Source organism: Podarcis liolepis (assembly GCF_965112155.1).
Source record: "Podarcis liolepis genome assembly, chromosome: 13".
Lineage (NCBI taxonomy): Eukaryota > Metazoa > Chordata > Lepidosauria > Squamata > Lacertidae > Podarcis > Podarcis liolepis.
The window spans coordinates 7760935-7782163 of NC_139573.1; the positions used below are offsets into that span (position 1 = coordinate 7760935).

General features: G+C 42.6%; 1 protein-coding gene, 1 long non-coding RNA gene and 2 gene segments (V, D, J or C); 1 reads left to right on the forward strand and 3 right to left on the reverse strand.

Moving 5' to 3' along the window:
• The window catches only part of LOC310691390 (Ig mu chain C region-like), an 81400-nt gene extending 64948 nt beyond the window's left edge, over positions 1-16452 (reverse strand). The window contains exon 1 of the C gene segment in view: positions 16409-16452.
• Positions 1-21229, reverse strand: part of LOC310691339 (uncharacterized protein) — a 77937-nt gene that overhangs the window by 26681 nt on the left and 30027 nt on the right. Inside the window, exon 3 of one of the 3 annotated variants that reach the window (XM_083471080.1) lies at positions 18263-18331. The exons of 1 other annotated variant lie outside the window; for it this stretch is intronic. In XM_083471080.1, the coding sequence (XP_083327206.1) occupies positions 18263-18331 (69 nt within the window). Of the gene's footprint in view, positions 1-11278; positions 12576-18262; positions 18332-21229 lie in introns of those variants that run through there. One more of the 3 variants, XM_083471083.1, reaches the window with a different exon arrangement.
• LOC310691379 (Ig mu chain C region-like) lies at positions 829-18010 on the reverse strand. The segment is given in 5 exons: positions 17833-18010; positions 4089-4406; positions 3233-3562; positions 2211-2552; positions 829-1439 (listed from the first exon to the last, which is right to left on the reverse strand).
• Positions 3470-11252, forward strand: LOC310691474. Its single transcript, XR_014518499.1, has 3 exons — positions 3470-3609; positions 4289-9364; positions 9539-11252. It is a non-coding gene; the product is annotated as an uncharacterized lncRNA (long non-coding RNA).

Consider the following 21229-nt stretch of genomic DNA (forward strand, 5'->3'; position numbering starts at 1 on the left):
TCAAAAATCAAGATAAACTGAATTGGCATCCGCAAACCGACTGAACTTAAGTCCACAACATGTTGTGCATTATATGTGTAGCCTCAGATATTCATATATTTTGCACCAGTATGTCAATATTAAAATGACTGATCTCATCAAATACCTTGCGTGTGTGTGTTTCAAATGCTCTCTGAAATCTCTCTTAGTGACTTCTTCACCATGTATCAAGTGTGGATATAGGTGGTTGCCTGTGAACGCCCAGTGAATGATGCATCCCCTTGCTCATATCATTTTTTAAAAAAATAGTTGTACAGGGCAACCCCTGCATGCACAGAGTGTTTTTCTTCTGTTTTTAAGATGCCCGGGGGAGGCTGAGTTGAGAATGACTCTAAATTACACAATGTTGGAGCTGGGAAATCAATGTCATTAGATATAAGAATAGGTGGCACCTAACTTTCTTAACCTGCTATTTTCCACCCCAGATGTAGGGATAGAACAATTTAGAAGAAGGAGTTGTTGGGATGTTTATTTTAATAGGGAAATGAAGAGATGGAATAAAGAGCTAGGAGATCAAAGATCAAGGCAGTCAGTGGCAGGGGTTTGGGAGGGGAAGTACGATTGCAATAAGTCAGTACTTGCAGTGCAAACTCTCACATTTCATTCAACTTCCGACAATCTCATGCTTACAGCATCCACATAATAGCTAAAAGGGTTGCTGTGGGTGGAATTTCCAGAGAAGCTTTATTTCCCATTGTATTCAAATGGGAGTTAGGTGTCTCATTCCATGCTTGCGCAACTGAAGGTTAATATTAACTGTCATATCAACATTTCCCACAAGAAGCCAGGTTTTCTTTCATTGTTTGAAAAAAATCAATACTTTATTGCAAACTATTTATTTCTTCCAAAAGATGTGGTCAGTTAACATTTTAACATTTGAGACACATCTTTCCTTAGAATCAAACCCCAATTTTCAACTGAAGAATCAATAATGAAGCAGGAAGAGACACAAGGAGGAAACAGATTCTGGTGGTAATGGGAGCATGAGAGAAACTATCGTGGTGTTTAGTTGCAAGTTGTGGCCGTATCGGAGAGCACTAAGGAGACGTTGACAACAGTTGGTTTACCCGTGTTCTTGTCCACGGTCTTCTGAGTGCTGTTCATGGGCAGCGCCTCATGTCCCACGACACAAGTGTAGTGGTCTCCATGACTCCAGTCACTTTCACTGATGTACAATATGCTATAGACGAAGAACTTTCCTTGTGTCTTGGGCTCTTCGTTGGGTTCACTGAGGTAGAAATCTGCAGAATTCACTGGCTGATCATTGTGGAGCCACTGCAGAAAGATACCTTTGGGGGAGAAACCTTTCACTAGGCAAGTGAGGGTGGCTGTTTCTCGCAGAGCTAGTTCTTCTGAGGTAGGGGGAAGGACATAGACAGCTGGGGTAGATTGGGGGCCATCTGGAAGGTGAAAAAAGAAGAAAAGGAATGAAGAGACAATCAAATGTGCATTGCTTATCATTTTTACCCACAATTCCTTTTGTTTCATGAGACCTGACTTAACCTTTGGCCTCTCGGATATATAGGCTTGGTTGTTTTGAGAGACACAGGGCACTTTAAGAACCAGAGTGAAGCCTTTCAAAAAGGGAACTGGGCAAGTCAGATTGGCGAGGCAGCAAAATGGATCAAGTCCTAGTTTTGATGCAACAGCCGTTTATGGACCAGAAATGGACCTAGTTTTTACTGAACAGTTGGATCACATGGTTCTCCCTAAAGTATAGGAGGCAATGCTAAGAAGATTGACACTGCTGATACTGGAGTAGGACACCTTGCACTAGAGCAAGGTGAGAATACAGGTTCCATCTGACAGCAGAGGAATGTGGACTGAAGTTCGCTACGTGGCCTTCATCAAGTCGTAGTCACTCAGGTTGGCCTAGTTCAATGGTTCATAACGGCAAGAGTTCCAAAAGCAGCTGTCAAAATAATAAGTAAGGAAAGTGTCCACTGGGATACCCTAATAGGAGCTCATAGGTTCCAGCAGCTACTGAAGTAAGGGCATCATTGAATACGCTGAAGGAGTTTTTTTGAAGGCCGCTGACTTTCTACCAAATTTCTCTTCAGGTGGCAACTATTCTGAGGGCAGATGAGGAGCCTGACAGATCTAGGGATCTGTGAAAACACGCAACGCTAATGTGTAATCTTTCCCTGGGATGAAGTAAAACAGGTACCTACCATTTAACTTTTTCAAAGTTTTGTCGATAGGTTCAGGAAGTAAGCCTGGGAAATTAACTTTGCACGTGAACGTTTCATAGCTGTCCCACTCTGTGGAGCACACGGTGGCTGTAGCATCAATGTAAGTAAGCCCGTTAGCCTGATCTTCTGGCTTTCCAAGTTCGGTCTTCAGTAGTGTTTGGTCAGATTCTTTTGTCCAGGTAACATTCAGTGCCGAAAGATCCAGTTCAAGAGGTACGTTTGAAATTCTGCAGGTCAGCTTGGCTACCTTGGTCTGGAAGATGTCAGCGAAGGATGGTGGGATTGCTTCCACACGGACATCGTCGTTACAAGAAATGCCACCTGAAGAATGACATGAGATAAGTGAGAACTAGGTTTGGTTCCACAGTAATTAAGACAACAGAACACACCAGTGTTCCATACACTGTTGGCAATCAATGCTTTAAACACCCAACTTACTTCAAAGTCTCCTTCCTCATGCCCAAATCAAATTCTCTTAACCTTTGCTGAATACTGGCTATATATAATGTGTGGCTTGACCCTAAGATCAACTGGGAATTTCCTCTCACTACCTGTGTACTATGTTCTGCAGGAAAGAACTTGTAGAAATGAGCTCTTGTGTGTTCCACAAGATGGACTTCATTACTTTGGGGACCCACCAAAACTGAGAATCTTTTGAGAAAAGCTACAGGATAGGGCTTTCAGAATTATGGCACGGCCCTTTTAAATAGCAAATTTGAGCTAGGAGATTTTACATTTGTAGAACAATATCAACATGGGTCTTTAGCATAGAGGAGAATATTTAATACATTGATATCAGAATATGGATGAACTGAGATCTCACCCAACACTGAAATTATTGTTTCTCTCCCCTCCTAATCATTCTGGGTGTATGCTGAAGGATACAGGTGTTGTTGTTGTTTTTTTAAATAGGGTTGCATTGAGCAGTGGAAATGGGACTGGAGATAGATTATTCTTATTCTGAATGGTCAGATTTCTCATAAAAGAACAGTGAAGCTCACCTTCACAAAAAGAGTTCTTGTTGATCTTGAGTGTGTCATTGAAGTCCTTGCCATTCACCGCACAAGAGAAGGTAATGTCGCTGAGCCAGTCTCTCTTGGTGACTATGAGTTCACTCTTTATGCTGTAACCACGGCCCTCTCGGATTGGCTGGGTGGTGGTGAAGCCAGAGTCAAGTACCTGTCCCTTCTTCAGCCACTGAAGTGTGTACTTGCTGGAGGGAAGGTTAACTACGCTGCAGGTGATGGTGGCATTCAGGTAACTGCCAAAAAAGGCTTGAATGGGTGGTGCACGTACAGACATCTCAGGTTTTGGCAGTACTTCTGGCGTTTCTACTCGAGAAAGAGGGGGAATTGCAAGAAAGAATGAATTATGGCAGGTGGGTACAACACTCTCAACAGAAAAAATGTAAATATGTAAGGACTGGAGTTACATATATGTGTATATTCAGCTGTATTTAGGAATACATGTTCACATGATTGTCTTCTAGCTGTATTGTGATGCATACTGGAGAAACATGTTCACATTCTTTTGACTCAATGGGAAGCAGGGCTTCATCTGAGTCAAGGCTAAGCTGGACTGAGCCTTCAGAGTCACAGCACAGCATTGGAGCAAATGGAAGGAATGTGCACTGCTGGGCATGTGCAGAGCACATTTCCCATGCTACAAGTGAGGCATATCCTACTCAGCTAGGGCAGAGGATGCAGCTTTGATCTCCTCTTTTAGAAACAAATCAGCACCTCTGAAAGTATGTGCCACAATACACAGCCTCTGACTACTTGTGTCTAATCTTTTGAAGACGGCCTGTGTTGTTATGTTGGGAATGTTGAACAAGACAAGACAAATACATTCACTTACCGCAGCCACGGATCACTCGTATCACTTCTGGCTTTCCAGAAGGGTGGTCAGCCTTGCAGTAAAATGGATCATAATTTGTCCAATCAGCAGATGGGACAAGTGCCTGGGAACTTGCGGTGTAAGTCCCACTGGAGCCGAGTACTGAAGGAAACGTCTTGGACGTGATTGTACTGTCGCTGACATTGTTCTTATTGTTCCAGGAGAAAGTGACCGAGTCAGGAAGGAAATTCTTGGCCAAGCACCCGATGGTGACCTTTTCACTGCCCTCGCTCCCAGGAGAAGCAATGAGAGGGAAAAGAGATGGGGCAGCTGAGGGAACTGAGGGAGAAGAAAAGCAGAAGGATGGAGGGTTTTTGGAAGGTGTTAAAAGTTCAGCTGGGGTTAACTAACTGAAAGGAAGCGAACCGTTGCATTGTTGAGAAAGAGAGACAAGGGTATCAAACATGAGTATATGTGTGTTACTGGATGGATTGTTGTATTGTTGAGGTGTTTTTCAACACAGAATCAACATTTTGGATGTATTTGTGTTTAACCCCATTCTGCATGAAATATACCCAGCCTTCTCCCTCCTTCACTTTGTAAGTAGAATTCCCTTTCTCCTAGTTCTCAGCCATAACTTATAGCTAGTGTAGGGTGTTTAAGAACCTGAGCTATGAACTTGGGAGTCTAGTCAGTCCAGACATACGTGACCTTAGCCTCATCACTCCGGACCACTTCGGAAACAATATTGTTGTAAGAATTGCACAGTTAATGAACATACAGCACCTGGGGAAAGTGTATAAATATGTACAGCATTGTTACTGAATAGCATCAGCTGGAGAAACACACTGCCTAATATTCCCCTTTCATCATTGATGAATAACAACTGGCCAAAGCTCTGAAAAGAAATGTTGGTCATGCTTCCCTATAATAACCACCAGAAAGGCTATTTACTCTCAGTGAAGGAGCAAGAACCACCAGAAAAACTGTTTCATTATGTCTGTTATCCAGAGGTCCATGCTAGGAACCATTTTTATAACAACCATGAAGCACAACCCTATCCCTGTCTACTCAAAGGTAAGTCCCACTGAATATAATGGGGCGTATAAGTGCATATAAAAGTAAGTGCATATGAAATCTAAGCAGAAATGAGCTGGCAGCGAGGAGAATGCAACTGGAGTAGAAACATTGTGAGGCTGTTCATTTTGCTTTCTGTGGAGTTCACATCTGGCTTATTCTGTTGTACAGCATTTGCTTCATTACAACACTTCTAGAGAGTCAGATGCACCCTCTGATATGGTCACATTTTTTAAAAAGTGGGCAATGTCAGGCGCGGTAAAATGGAATGAAGATTTCAAGATTTCGAGGAGCACACAGACTTTCTTGCAAAATCACGAGCCATTTCATATTCTGATTACTGTTCAACACTGCTGTGTTATACAGTACCCTTCCATACCAGAACAGCATAACCAGCAAAAGAATCAAAATGATTTTTGTAAAAGGAAACCCAATCACTTCAAAGAAAGCTAATTCAACAGAAATATGACATCTTTCATTGTACTACACTTATTGACACCATGAATCTCCTTAGCTATATCTAATGCAGTAAGCCCTTGACCCCTTTTAAACCATCAAAGGGAATCTGCACTGTGTTGCAGGTTAATATTTCTGACACCAATGAGCACCCCCCCCCCATATAAAGCACAAAGCAATGGTTAAATAGTGATTATTCCCTGGCTAAACTTGGAACTATTTCAGATGGGTTGTCATAGCTTTTGGCTCTGCACCAATGGAGGCAGAGCAGCAGCCATAGGCACCCTGACCTGTTTCTTCATTCGGCAACTAGAATCTGTGAGACTAAAACACATACATAGTTATGGTTGCCAACTGACCAGGAAAACTGCTCTGCTCTTCTCCTGTGCCTTCAGCAGCAACTTGATGCACGGAAATCAGCAGGTGACCTTTGTCACAGCAGGGATGTCAGCGTATCAGACTGCTGTTAAAGGTGCAGCTACTCTGGTCTGTTGAAATGGCAGCAACTGTGCCCAAACGAAACAAGTGATATACAATCGAGTACAGCTATGCTGAATGAGAGAGACCTGAACTCCATCCCAATACAATAACTGTATCTAATGTAATCTCAAGTCTGAACCTGCTCAGGATGCAACATGGGCCATCCATGCCTGGTTCAGTAGCTGTCTTGATTGCACATTATGAAGCTTATAATTTTCCAGCTAGTCTTGCGCTGGCAAGCCAAAGGAGTTGCAAAAACTATGTTGGGCTGGGAGATTTGCAGGTTTGTGGACACTGGAAAGGAGGCATCTTTCCCTTCCCCACCAGCCATCCTAAGCAGTATAGAATGGGGAGACTTGCGTGCCTTCCTACCCAGAGCTGGGCATGGGAGAGCCAGGAGGAAGCTGGCTGAGCCACTAACCTCCTCACAAATGGTGCTGAGATATGCCTCTCAAATGTCCCCCACCTGGCTCCTGATGCTTGCAATCACTTGGGGATGAGGCTGAGCGGCTCCTTCCATGTTTCTCAAAGACAGGGCTGAGCTGTGTGGATTGAATACCTTCAAATGGAGTGCCAGGTTTTAGGGAGGCAGGCAGAGGTGGGCCAGGTGGAGACAAATTGCTTACCTCAAAGCCTTTCTAAAACCTGTACTAAACTGAAGTTCCCAGCCCCTATTGAACATCGGAGGCTGAATTATACAGAGTCAGACCATTGGGTCCATCTAGCACAGTACTGTCCGCATTGCCTGACAGCAGCTCTCTAGGATTTGTGCCATCCCTTGGCTCTTTCCATGGGCCTCTGGATGAGGCTCTTAAAACAGCTGGGAGAAATTAATTGCTCTCCTCAGCTTGTCTCACATCTGCTTCTGAGTTAGCAAGCTTTCTGCCTCCTGGTTAAGTCTTAAGCTTCAGGGAGGCTAAGCGGAGGACACAGTTGCTTTTTCCAGCCTTCTCAAAGCTTGTGTCACACAGCTCTCAACAGGGAACCATGCAATTCTTTCAGCTGAGTATATGCACTCGGGGAGGACAGGGTGAAGGAGCCAGCCCTCCCCAAGCCAGTGCTGATCTTGGAGGTTTGCAAGGCTCCTAGCTGAGAATCAAGCTTCGTAGAAATCCCTGTTGCATCTCCAACCCTGCTATATAGCTCTGAAAAAGAGAGGTGGGCTTTGGAGAAGCAAGGGGGCTGCTGGTGCTTTCCCCATCATTTTGAACACAGAGCCCTCGCTGCAGCTGAACACTTGGCTTCAGAGAGATCCTGGGTGCTTCCTGCTATAGCTGCTGGAAATCTGAGAAGCTTGCCTGCATCACAGCTCAACACTGGGCTTCCACAAAATTAGGGGATGCAAAAAATTGCCCACATCACAAAAGCCAGAAATGAAGGCAAACCCACTCAGCTCTTGCCTAGCTAAACCCTGGGCTTCAGAGAGAGCCCAATTGCCTCTCTGTCCCAACTCCAGCTGCTATAGCACTGGAAATATTTCTTATTTCAGGGCTGAGCGGTGAGCTTCAGAGAAGCTGGAGCTTTGCCCATCAGCCACCCAGTTTTTCCTCAGCTGAGCACTCAGCTTCAGAAAGACTCTGGGTACTCCTCCAACTCAGCTAGAACTGCTCTAGATCTCCATGCTTGCATGTACCGGTAGTTCTCTTTCCAACAACCTAAGGGGCTTCCGAAAGCTTCCCCCATCATTCTCAGAGCCAGAGCTGAGCAGCAAGCCCTCCAAGCTGTTCCCCAGTTGAGCCATCGGCTTCAGAGAGATTCTCACTTTTCCCTCTGCCCTTGTATTGCTGCTATGGATTGGAAAAGCTTGCATAAGAAAAAGCTAGGGGCTTTTTGACACTATTTCCAAAGCTGTATGTCAGCAGGAAAACACACAGCTCTCTCTCAGCTCAGCACTGGGCTTCAGAGAGAACCTGGTTTGCTCCTTGGTCCTCATCTCTGGCTGCCATTGATCTGAAAAGTTTGCAAGTCCCCCAGAGGAGCAGTCAAGGGAGCTAGGCGGTTGCCAGATCCCCTGCCGCAATCATTCTGAAAGCTGCAGCCAAGTTGGGAGCCATCCAGCTCTTTCTCAGCAGAACACTGGGCTTCAGGCTTTGGCTGGCTGGTCTCCCTGCCCTAGGTTCAGCTGCTATCAGCCTAAAACTGAAACAGATTTGAGACATGGTTTGCATGGATCCCAGCTCAGTGCTGGGCTTCAATGCAAGCCAGTGGGTCTCGAGAGTTTCCCACATAGTTCCCAAGCCCAGAAATCCAAGGGGAACAATGGAGCTTTCTCCTAGCTGAGCATTTGGCTATAGAGAGAATCTGGCTGCTCCTCCAGCTTAGCTACAGCTGCCAGAGGCAGGAGAGGCTTACATTCATCTCAGATGAGTCTTAGGCTATCAGGAGCTTCCCCCATCATTTCCAAAGCCAGAGCTGAGGGGCGAAACTGCCCAGTTCTTACCCAGCAAAGCACTGGGCTATAGAGAGACTCCAGTTACATCCCCAACCCAGCTACAGCTTTGGATGACCTAGGGAGCTGCTGGAACCTTCCCTATCATTCTCAAGAGTCCCAGCAGAGTCCTGAGCCACCCAGCCCAGCCCTGGCCAAGTGGTGGCCCCAGTTGTCGCTGCTGTAGCTCCGTTAAAATTTCCTAGCTCCTAGCTGGGCAGTGGGCTTCAGAAAAATAGGTGGGTGCTGCTGCTGCTGCTTTGCCCACCATTCCCAGAGACACAGTTGAACACCAAGCCATCCAGCTCTTTCGCAACTGAGTACTGGGCTTTAGTTTGCCCTTTTAGCCTCAGCTGTAGCTGCTACAGCTCCAAAAATATTTCCTAGCTCCTAGCCAAGCGGTCGGCTTCAGATAAGCTAAGTGACTGCCGGTGCTTTCCTTGCCATTTTGGAAGCCGTAGCTGAGCACAGAGCCATTGAGCTGTTCCTCAACCGAGTGCTGGGCTTCAGGTTGCCCTCCCTGCCACAGCTGTAGCTGCTATAGCTCTGAAGATATTAACAAGCTCCTAGCTGACCGGTGTGCTTCAGATAAGCTAGGGAGGTTGCTTGAATGTTCCCATCATTCTCGGAGCTGCAGCTCAGCACCGAGCTGCCCAGCTCTTTCCTGGCTGTGCACTGGGCTCAAAGCTGCTGTCCCAGCCCTATCTTTAGCTGCTATAGCTCTGAAAAGGTTTCCTAGTTCCTAGCTGAGCTGTGGATGACCGAGGGAGCTGCTGGAACCTTCCCTATCATTCTCAAGAGCAACAGCACAGTACTGAGCCACCCAGCCCTGCCCTGGCTAAGCAGTGGGCTTTCGGTTGCCCTCTCTGCCCCAGCAGTAGCTGCTATAACCCTGAAAGGTTCCTAGCTCCTAGCTAAACTGTGGGCTTCAGAGAAGCTAGGGAGCTGCTGGAACCTTCCTATCATTCTCAAGAGCTACAGCTCAGCACAGAGCTATCCTGCACTTCCCTGGCTAAACAGTGGGCTTTAGGTTGCCCTTCCAGCCTCAACTGCAGCTACTGTAGCTCTGAAAACATTTTCTAGCTCCTAGCCGAGTGGTGGGCTTCAGAGAAGCTAGCGGTTTTGCTGGAACGTTCCCACCATTCTCAGAGGTAATGTCCAGCCCTTCGCTGGTTGTGCACTGGGCTCAAGGCTGCTGTCCCAGCCCTAGCTTTAGCTGCTATAGCTCTGAAAAGGCTTCCTAGCTCCTACTCGCTCGGTGGGCTTCAGATAAGCTAGGAGGCTGCTGCAGTGTTCTCAGAGACACAGCTGAGCACCGAGCCACCCAGCTGGTGCCTGGCTAAGGGCACTAGCTAGGTTGCCCTCCCTGCCCCAGCTGTAGCTGCTATAGGTCTGAAAATATTTCGTAGCTCCTAGCCATAGACCACCGCTCAGTGGTCATCAGAGAAGCTAGGGGGCTGGTGGTGCTTTCCCCAATGTGTTCCAAGCTGCCGCTGGTCACAGAGCTACCCAGCTGTTCCCTAGCTAAGTTCTGGGGTTTAGGTTGCCCTCCCTACACTAGCTGAAGCTTCTATAGGGATCAAAACTGTTGGAGCTCTGTGAGGCTCGTGTGCTTCCCAGTTCAGTGATGGGCTTTGGAGAAGCTAGGAGGGTGCCATAACACCCCCCTTGCCTTGCTACCAAAGCCACACCTCAGCAGAGAGTCCTCCAGCTTTGCCTGGCTGAGCTCTTGGCTTCAGCGAGGTTCAGGTTGCCCCTCAACCTCCTGCTACAGCTGCTAGAGATCTGAAAGGCTTGCATGCATTCCAGCTCAGTATACCAACTTGGATTAGCTAAGGGATCTCCGGAGCGATCCCCTCCATCGCTCCCAAAGCTGCATCTGAGTCTGAAACTCTTCCCTAGCTAGGTACTGAGCCTCAAAGAGATACTCCGTGCTGCCATGCCCCAGCTAGGGCCGCTATGGATCTGAAAGATTTGATGCCTGCTGACTGAGATGCTGCGTGGGTCTAGTTGACCACCCAGGCACTCCAGAACTAGTAGTACGTTGGGTAAAAGGTTGGATACCACCTCACTGAGCATGGGATGCCAAACATCCCAATCAGCTGGGAAAACTACTGTTAAATACACCCAAGTAAAGCCTTGTATTGATCCTCATATTACAAATTTAGAAATCATGCCAGTTAAAGATGTGGGAAAATCCCTACATGATTATTCACTGTTAAATAAATTAATAGTCTAGCAGTGGTTTGTTATTGTAAGCTTTCCTGAGTTAGCTTGATATAAACTCTGATAATTAAAAAATAATTCCATTTGTCGGTCAAAATTCCAGTTAAGTCTATCACTTATCTGAATCAATCAAACAAATGAAAACTACTACAAAGAGAGGTGGCAGTTTCAATCAAAAGCAGAAATATACTCTACAGAGATAAACTATCTTAAAACCCTGACCGCCTAGGACAAAACAAATCCAGTTAAAACAGAAAAACCCATAAAAGTTACTTAGAAAAAACAAACAAAAACCAACAATAAATTATAATTCCCTGCCACAAATTCATTCACTCTTAAAATCTGTGTCTCATTATTTCACAAAAATAAGCAACAGAAGAGAACACTATTAAAATATCCCAATATATTTTCATGTAAATTGTTAATAAATGTTAAATTTGTTCAAAATAGATAAAAATAATAATTGACATATTCTAAATTGTAGTAAAATAATAATAATCAAATAAAATGTTGAAAAAAGAGGAATAAAGTATTTTTATCTTACCATTTAAATGTATGATTTCTACACGTAAAAGATTCACAAACTTCTAGAGTCCAGAACCAATTGCTTATGGAACAGACATTCATCTTTTTTCTTTAAACCAAAAAATGCTAAATCTGGGTTATTTTTTGTGGGGAAAACAGAGATCTTTCAGAGACAGGTGTTATTCTGTTGTTTTCGAAACATTCAGGGCTATTTTCCACCATGTGAAACCACTGTGGGTGCTAGAAACTCCATGAAATGGAACACAAGGTCTTAAAATAAATCAAAACAGAGAAACGAATCTTTGGCCACCTGTTGTCTTATTCTGCCCCCCGCCCCCCGCCAATGTTCCTGTTTAGTAATCGGCCATTTTCTTTTCACAAAAAAAGAAAAGAATAGATCCAACCCTTCAAAATCTTTTCTTGATTGTGCTAATTATTTTAGATTCTGATGCATATTAATTAGCACTCCCATTAATTTCACAGTGCATGAGCATCAGGAGTAAGATGCAATTTGCTCAAAGGCTTAATCTGAGCCGGGAGCCAAAGAAACATAAATTCAATTGCAGAATTCAGCCTCAGAATTAGTTAAACAAACAAACAAACAAAAGACTAGTAAGTCTCTAAGCATGTCAAAAGTGCCTTGCCCTCACCACTGAGGAAAGCTAAGCAGAACCCACAGGTTGGTAACAGTTTAATTTAGAGAGAATAAAGGGAGGTAGATAAAGAAATAACAGTGGCATATTAAAGATGTCTTAAGTTTGTTGTGAAGTGAATTTTAGGAGAGAAACTACTTCACCTGATGCACACAAGGACTTTATTGATCTGGCAAAGTAGGATTTTCCCTCTGAAATTCATTCCGCAACACTTATTTACTCTTTAAAGTGTCACAGGACTTTGTCTATAACTGCAACCTAGTATTATGCTTGATTGAAAGATAGATAGACAGAAAATAATAAGATGGGATGAATCCTGAACGACTGAAGGGTAGACAGAAAAAATGAACAAATTAAAGAATAAACAAACGGGAGGGAACTACTGAGAAAGAGTGGATAGACAGATTTCTAATTTATGCATTTGTTATAAGAATGCAGTTTTATTTGTCCATTTAAATTTTTGATCCACTAAGGAATAGAATTAGACACTACCAAGGCACAAATATCCCCCCCCCCATCTTAAATCTATTCGACACATTTAATTGCAGCTTTTAAGTTCCTTTAAGGCTTTCAAAATGCACTGGAGATTGACAAAACCAAGCAACCCAAAAAGAAATCCCATCTGATCAGTTATGAATGAAATTAGTTCTGAATTAGAAAAATATTGATTTACCTGAACTAACGGCGACAAAGGTCCCAGGTCCCCAGTAGTCTAATCCGTAGTATACACACTAACACAATTGTCTGGAGATACTGTATTTAACAAACTGTCCCTTCAGCTTAGTTCTTTGGTAATCTCTTAGAAGGAGTCTAACAGATTCTGATTCTAACAAAATTTCTTCTCATATATTCCGCAGTATTTTTGCAAGCGCAACCTTTCTAGACTATTGCAATTGTGTAGCGAACATATTAAAACATTTTCAGGGAAAGCGTAAAAATATAATTGTAAGGATGGAGAAAAGACTGTGGCAGAGTAATTTTGGTTTTTGGTTTGCAAGCTATATGGAGACAAAGTATTAAATTCTCACTGAAATAGACCTCAGTAAATCCAAAGAAAGTTGCCTTAGGCAATCAGTATTTACAAGGAAGATCATTGCAAAGAAGTACATGAGAGAAATAAATATTTTTACCTGTTGTAACAGTGACGAAGGTGCCTGGTCCCCAGTGATCAAACCAGTTGTCACATTGGAATATGTTTATGGGGAGAGGCTGCAAAAACTTTCATTGATCGATCGACTGTTTTTGAATTGCTGAATAATCTTGTCTACTCAATTACTCCAAATGGGTATGCACCTCTATGTACACTTACTTGGTAGGAAGACACATAGAATTCTGTGGCACTTACATCCAAGTAAACATGCACAGGACAAGCCTGTAAGATTTACTTTGCGGCATAAGATTTTTCAGAACATGGGTAGGTGAAAAAAAGTCTAAGCCTACTTTAAATCTCAATCCTAAACACACATATTGGAAGTAAATTCCACACGTTTAAATGAAAGGTATATTTTCTAAGTAAGCGAGTTTGAGATAGCAGTTTATATAAGAAAAGAAGAATTATCTTTCCAGACTGGACCAAGGGTCCATCCGTTCCAGAACTTGACCAGACATTCTTATTTCTCTGGAACGGTCTCATTAAACTGAATTGGATTTCCCTGGGGTCCTGTAAGACTCCCTCAATTCCCAGAACATGCCCCACAACAGGAACACTTGAGTTTCAAAAACATAAAGAACGGGAATGACTAACATTTCAAAGACATCACTTAAAAAATAGGAACAAACTCTGCATTTAAGGAATACAGGTGAGAAAATGAATTAAAATCATACCTTCTGTGACATAGACCATGGTCCCTGGTCCCCAGTAGTCGAAGTAGTCACAGTGCCCCAACTCTTTCTATCCCATGCACAAAAACCTAATATGGAATTCCTCTGTCCTTTGCAACCCGCAAAACTATCCCTTAAATGATAGTTTTAACGCACACTCAATATAGATATGGGGTTTTTTAATTGGCTTAAGATGCAGAACATAATTAAATCTGGATTGTTCAAGACAACTGAATACTTTAAGAAAAACAAGAAAGAGCTTCTCGGCACTGTAAAGAGAGGAAAGCTTTGTAGTCGCAAAAGCTTTTTTAGACTTTGTGGCTTTTGCCACCATAAATTTTCATTTCTAAGCCCGCAGAGGACTCTCTGTTGTTTTCGTTATGCGAAACTACTGTAGTTACCCATCCAGCATAAGATGTTTTAAAGAAAAGGTTGTGGAATTTAAACACATACATTTCTAAGTTTTAGAAGGTATTTCTCTGAAGACCCTGTTTTGTTATTAACTTAGTTTGGGTCATGAGCTGGACTGATACGTAATTAAGATATTTATTTTGGTTTAAAGAGATTATTCCGGCATAACTAGGCTGAGAAAGGCAGTCAGTTTGAGGTACCAGGCTGTTTTTATACCCAACAGTCACTTTGGAAAAAATATAGAAAAATCACACACAACTAGACAGAAGGAAAACATTGAATTTAACTTACCACTGCTCACTGTAACCAGGGTGCCTTGTCCCCATATGTCAAAAGCATAGTAGTCACAGTGATACTAATTCCTGCCTTGAGTGACTAAAAACCTAGTGATCTCAAAGCTCAAGATGCCAGAGGTCACATCTCTTATGTTGTCCTCCCATTATATATTATATTTATTTACACAACTATATTTCCCTTCTGTTTTAATTGAAACTGAATTTTCTCTTGCCATAAAGAGACAGAAAACACCTCCTACTCCACCTTGCATTTAGGACATTTTTTTTTTAAACCCAGTAAAGATCTTATTGTAAAATATAATAACTACTTAAGTCAAAGGGAAACATAGAATAGAAAATCCTTACCTGAAGATACCATCACCATGGTCCCTGGACCCCAATAATCAAAGGCAGCATAGTAATCACATTGATTAACCTGCCAGTGTTGTGCGAACAAAAACTAAACAATACTTTCCTGTTGCCAAGACTTTAAATGGAATAGTATTTGACATTCTCTCCGACATCTGTGTATCTAGATTTATTGACTCATTTAAATATTTGCCAAGTTTATGACTATGATTTATTTTTTTAAAATCTTGTATTCCTGGGACCTATGGAACATTTTTAGTTACAGCTAAACAAATATAGTTAGGTTTGATCCAAAGCATAACCCAGTATAAGGATCTATGGCTTTGGGGTCAACCTTAACTTTTAAAGAATGAACATTGCAATCAAACGGACTGAAGTAAGTAATAAGATGTATGATTTACCTGAAGTGACGGTCACTAGGGTCCCTTGGCCCCAGTGAGTGAAGTAGGCATAGTAACACAGCACATAATTCTCTACTGAGAGGTGTGCAAAATCCTAAATAGAAATTGCTAAAGTATATTCCCCCCTTTACCTGCTGAGACCGTGACGAGGGTTCCTGGGCCCCAGGTGTCAAAATAACTAAAAAATTCATTGAATGTTAGCTATCCACTAAGTGGTCCAAGTTCAGCCTGATCAGCATACTAACAATATACAGGATTTTTACACCAAGCTAAGACAGGGGTCATGCTTATATTTCATTTCTTCTTGAGTGCACTCAAAAAAAAAGATCAAGATTAAATACTTTTGCTTGCACTGTAGATAGAATTAAGCTGTGGCACTAGAGAAGTGAGACTTTCCAGGGGCATGAGACATATTTTCCCTAGAGCTTAGAGAACCCAGAAAAAGCAACAGAAGAACGAACCAACCCTGGTAATGGAAGAATAAAAAAATTCCATGCAGCTTTTCTAAAGACAGAAATAACAAGGGCTTTTTGTTCTTACCTGTAGTGACAGTGACTTGGGTCCCTGTTCCCCAGTATCTCAAGCCATCACACTGGTTAGATCTCTTTCTTAAGATGGACAAGAAGTTGACCCACCCGGTTTATACAGGGAATTAGAGGGCTTTCAAGATTAAATGTATTCCCACACTCAGTGGTTTCGGCCCTCAATATACTCATTTGTAAACAAGTCCTAATGACTTTTGGAGAATTTACCCATAGGGAAGAATGTTTAGATGTGAGGTTTAGGCTTCCATCTTTTCCATTATATATTAATTATACATGCTTATAATAATTTAATTCATTGGCACTCCTAAAAAATAAATGGAAATTCTCACATTTTGCCCAGGGTAGACTGTAATCCAGACTCCAAACTATTCTGTCACAGCCCTGATTCTGACAAGAATCAGATACTCTAGCTAGCATTGAATAGGTTCTGAACTGCAGCATTTATCTATGGAATCTCACAAAGAATTCTATTCCTTTTTTTAAAAAAAAGCATTTAGCATTGTAGCTCTCGAAAGAAAACAAATGAAACAATTGACTCCTGTTCCTTATGAACCTTTGATACTAAACTGGGGTTGACGGCGACCTATTTCTCCAGAATTTAAGAGAACAGGCAGAAAGTGATCTGCTGAGGCAGTGATCTGCCTCAAACATTTGAGAGATAACACAAATATTACCTGAAGTGACAATCAGCTGCGTTCCAGGTCCCCAGACATCGAAGTACCAGTTGCACACAGATCGTTCTAACTAGCAACTTGGCACAGAAACTTCATTCTGCTTGGACCTTTTAGCAACACTATTTTGGTCTAATGAAGAAATGCCCCACCCACACATTTTGGCTTCAAAACAATTTCCTAGCTCTGTTTTCAACCTTTCCTATGGTTAATTTCAAACTAAGCTACGTAGAAGACTAGCAGTGTTTTTCACAATCACAAAAAAATATTAGACAACATAAAAAGTCCTCTGACCCGCCACTTGTTTTTTTCAGAATTAACTGAGCATTAACTGAGACTTAGGCATTTACAAATGGTCAGATGTTTGTGCAGTTCACTGGTGAGAAAAGTATTCAAAGAAATCTCTTAAAGATGGTTAGCCAAACAGATGTCCCAGCAGTGAAACAGACATACATTTTAAGCAATGTTTGAACAAATTTTGGGGTGTGGGTCTTGGTGACGTTCTGCACAAAGAAACATTGGAAGAAGCCCTTAGTTGTCACTGTCTCGAAACAATTGCATTTCATATGACACAGATATACTGAGATAATGAAAAAAAGGTTACAAAATAAGTGAGTAAGAGTAGGAAAAGCTTTTTACCTGATGTTACGATCACCATGGTTCCTTGGCCCCAATAATCAAACGGGTAGCACATTAGGGTTGTTATGTACTTCCTCTCTACAAAAACCACTTAGGAACCGACATACCTTCGCAACAATCTCTCTTTAATTTTTATATTTTATTTCATTATAGATGGAAGTAATTTGGCCTGAAAATTGTCTGCAGAGTGCTTCCAAAAACTTCAGGAAGACTGCCACCAAGTAAGAAATTTCAGGAATGAATTCACTGAAAGATTTTCCAGCTGGGTGGGAAATTTTAAAGCCTTTCTAGACCATTGCAATGTCTATTGGCCTCACCAATATATTGGGCAGGTATTTATTACTCATAAACTACAATCTCAGTCTATATATGGCAGAAGTGGGGAACACTATGAAGCCTTTTCCTAATAATTGGCATAGCACTGATTATTCCAGTGGATAAGCCTTGGATCTTTCCTGCCTTTTCTATCTAAAGAAGTCCAAATTTTTAATATTAACCTGGGCCGTATTTGACTGTTTGAGCTTCTCTTTATATTACAAAGTAATGAAAGACAGAAAGTTAAGCTGATGATCAACATGAACATCCCTAACCTAGGAAAACAACCTAGATCTTAAGAACTATACGAGTAAATAACATTTCAACCTTTGTTTAGTGACTTAAAAGCATGCAGTTTCAAAGCCAGTGGCAGTCAGTGAAAATTGCAATGAAATTCATGCAACTGAAAACTTGTACAAAGCCTTCTCAAAAAATAACAAGACATTCTGTGGAACTGATGTGCAGTGGCTTACCTGATGTGACGGTTACCAGGGTGCCTGGTCCCCAGCTGTCAAAAGCACCCCAGTCACACAGTAAATCTCTCCCCTCGGGAATATGTGCAAAAATGCACCCACAGGTGCAAGTGGCTTCTTCTTCTTCAAGACCCTGGTCAGATCTAGCTGTGTCCCGACACATGAGGAACAGGCGGTAATTTTTCTGACAGTTATTTATCAATGCCCCTTGTCCGAATATGGGTTCTGTGGCATCTAAGCCATATTGCACCAACACATAACAATAGCAACAATGAAAGCAGCAAATAGGCACTAATTTAGGACCTAGAAAGATGCTACAGTACATCCCATTCTGCGATGCTGTGGCTAATTTTGTGTCTATGTGTGCAAAAAAAGCAGCCTACGTGAATCTATGAAGTTGCAATGAGGAAAAGGAAGATTTTTGTCTTACCAGAAGTAACGGTGACTGCGGTCCCTTGTCCCCAGTAATCAAAAGCATCATAGTAGCACAGTTGTACCACTCCTAACAGGGTGTCTGCAAATACTGTTTTCTTAGTTTGAATTCGTGGGTGAAGCTCACCATGAAGGCAGAGCTATTTAGAGTAGATAATGTGCATTATCTTGATGGACCTTTAAAGCTCCAAAACAAGGCTGCAATCCTATATACACCATGCCAAGAATAAGCCTTGCTGACTTTCTTCTGAGTAGAAGTGCACAGGTAAAGGACCCCTGGGCAGTTAAGTCCAGTCAAAGGAGACTATGGGGTTGTGGTGCTCATCTCGCTTTCAGGCCGAGGGAGCTGGCGTTTGTCCACAAACAACTTTCTGGGTCACTTGGCCAGCATGACTAAACTGCTTCTGGCACAATGGAAAACCGTGATGGAAGCCAGAATGCACGGATATGCTGTTTACCTTCCCACTGCAGTGGTACCTATTTATCTACTTGCACTGGCATGCTTTCAAACTGCTAGGTTGGCAGGAGCTGGGATAGAGCAACGGGAGCTCACCCCTTTGCGGGGATTCGGACTGCCGACCTTCTGATCTGCAAGCCCAAAAGGCTCAGTGGTTTAGACCACAGCGCTACCCATGCCCCTCCCCTCCTCTCACCCTGCCTCTGAGCTTCCAGAGTTCATTGGCTCAGCTGGTGATGTAAACAGAACGTAGGAATGGTTGGATCTTTGCAATTCTTCTGCTCTTTTGATCATCTGCAATACCCTGAAGACAAACAGCAATAGGCATCGTTCTTTGTCGCAGTACAGATGCACTTAGCGGAGTGAATCTAGAGGCTTCCTCTCTTTATGTCCAAAGAGGTTTTTGTAGGGGAATGCACCACTGTGCCCCATCCACAATGAGTCAAGCCTTGACAAAAACCATTGTTTTCCTAGTGCATTCTTGAATGTGATGTTAGTGGACACTAATACTTAGCCAGCTCTCAGGACACACCAGCTCAGTCGTTCCAAACTAATATGCTCAGTTTTGCTGCAGTCTTCATTGTAAAGTGTGATTGCAGTCCACCAGCCATGACTCGTAATATATGTTTGGTCTCTGAAGATTTTTCGTCACATACAAGCAATGTTTTCCTAGATCCCCTCATCATGGTACCCTTCAGCTGGTGTCTCACTGTGAGCCAAAGCAGAGCAAAAACCTGTTGGGGGGGTGGGGAAACTGTAGCTATTCTCACATGTGTGCCATCAGCTGTCCGGGTGCTGAATTTAGATGGGTAACTTCAAGGCCTCTGATCTCCCAGCTTATGGATCTTTACCTTCAAAACAGACTCAGGCTGAGTAACCTTTTAAATAAAAACTGCCCTGTAAAGCATATGGCTTTCCTACACATTACCTTTAAATGGAGCAAATATTTTAATAAGATGCTGGTGTGAACAGGGCGGCTGCCACAAAGTTTGGCAGTCAGCATACTGCCCTTTCCAAAGGAACAAGGAAAGAGAAGGCCGCAATTCAGTGACAGAGTTGCATCATAATGATTTATGTGTATTATTATTTGTTTCTGGGGATTGTCTTTTGATGCTCTGTGATGGATTTCAGGATGATGGCACTAAAAACCCAGACTTCAGCCTGCCCATTTGAAGGAGGAGCTTTTGGTACCTTCTAGAGAGAACACCCTCTTTGCCCTTGCACACATCCCAGCAAGCAGTTTTTGTACTGAGATGTAGCACTGTGGCCCACTATATTCTCCCACAATGGTTCGTACTAGAACTAAATCCTTTATCGGTGAGTGAGGCAGAGTATCATTGTTTTTGATGTGTTTGTAATATTTCAGCCCTAAGTGATGGAATTCTGCCATGGAAATAAACACAGCATGTGATGGGAAATATTTCTATTCTTTACACAGGTCTCTTCAGATGGCTTATAAAATAAGTCAGTCTCTTCATCATCCACAATCCTACATGGGTGGAGATTTTATCAGTGGGCTCAATTTTTTATCATCTTGCGAACCTTAGATAAAACAACCAACCAACCAACGACAACAACGACATGTTTCTAACCCTTAGAATTGAAAGTGTATTAAGGACTGTGCATGGGTAAAGATCAGAATTAGCTGTAATGGGATTTTAGGAGTGAGGATGTTGATCCGTGTCTGATGATTGCCCTCTCCCTGGGCCTTCTAAAATGCAACAATGCATTTACTGATTGTGTTGGTATCCCACTTCCAACAAGGAAGATGGAAGAAGATCCCTCATTTTATCCTCACAACTCTGTGAGGTAGGTTAGCAGGGGCCTGAACCCAGAGCTTTCCCAAGACAATCCCCATTGCTCTATCCATTAAGTCACTCTCAGTAAGGGCTCTCAGTAACAGAATTCCAGTGCAGCCATTTTGAAAAATGACCTGCTTTCGAGCACACCCTTAAAAATATGCCCCCTCTTTCCTCTCAGTGACATAAATCACATGTAAACATACATCTTTTATATCTACTCAGCCACCTATCCATCTTTTCTCTATACAGTGGTACCTCTAGTTATGAACTTAATTCATTCCAGAGGTCCGTTCTTAACCTGAAACTGTTCTTAACTAGAGGCATGCTTTTGCTAATGGGGCCTCTTGCTGCTGCTGCACCGCCGACACACGATTTTCATTCTCATCCTGGGGCAAAGTTCTCAACTCGAGGTAACTCTTCCAGGTTAGCGGAGTTTGTAACCTGAAGTGTTTGTAACCTGAGGCATTTGTAACTCGAGGTACCACTGTATATCTTTCCTTCAAAATCTATATAACACAACTTGCCACCTAATGCAACACCAGTCTTTTCCTTGCTCCCTTCTTTCTCTGTCTTATCATTATTTATCTCTACATATGCCCTTTCTACCTTGATAGTCATAGCATCTCTGGATATATGAAGCTCACTTTGCCACAAAAGAAACCCACAGAGAAGGCACTAGGGAATTAAACAGCCATTTCTTTATCCC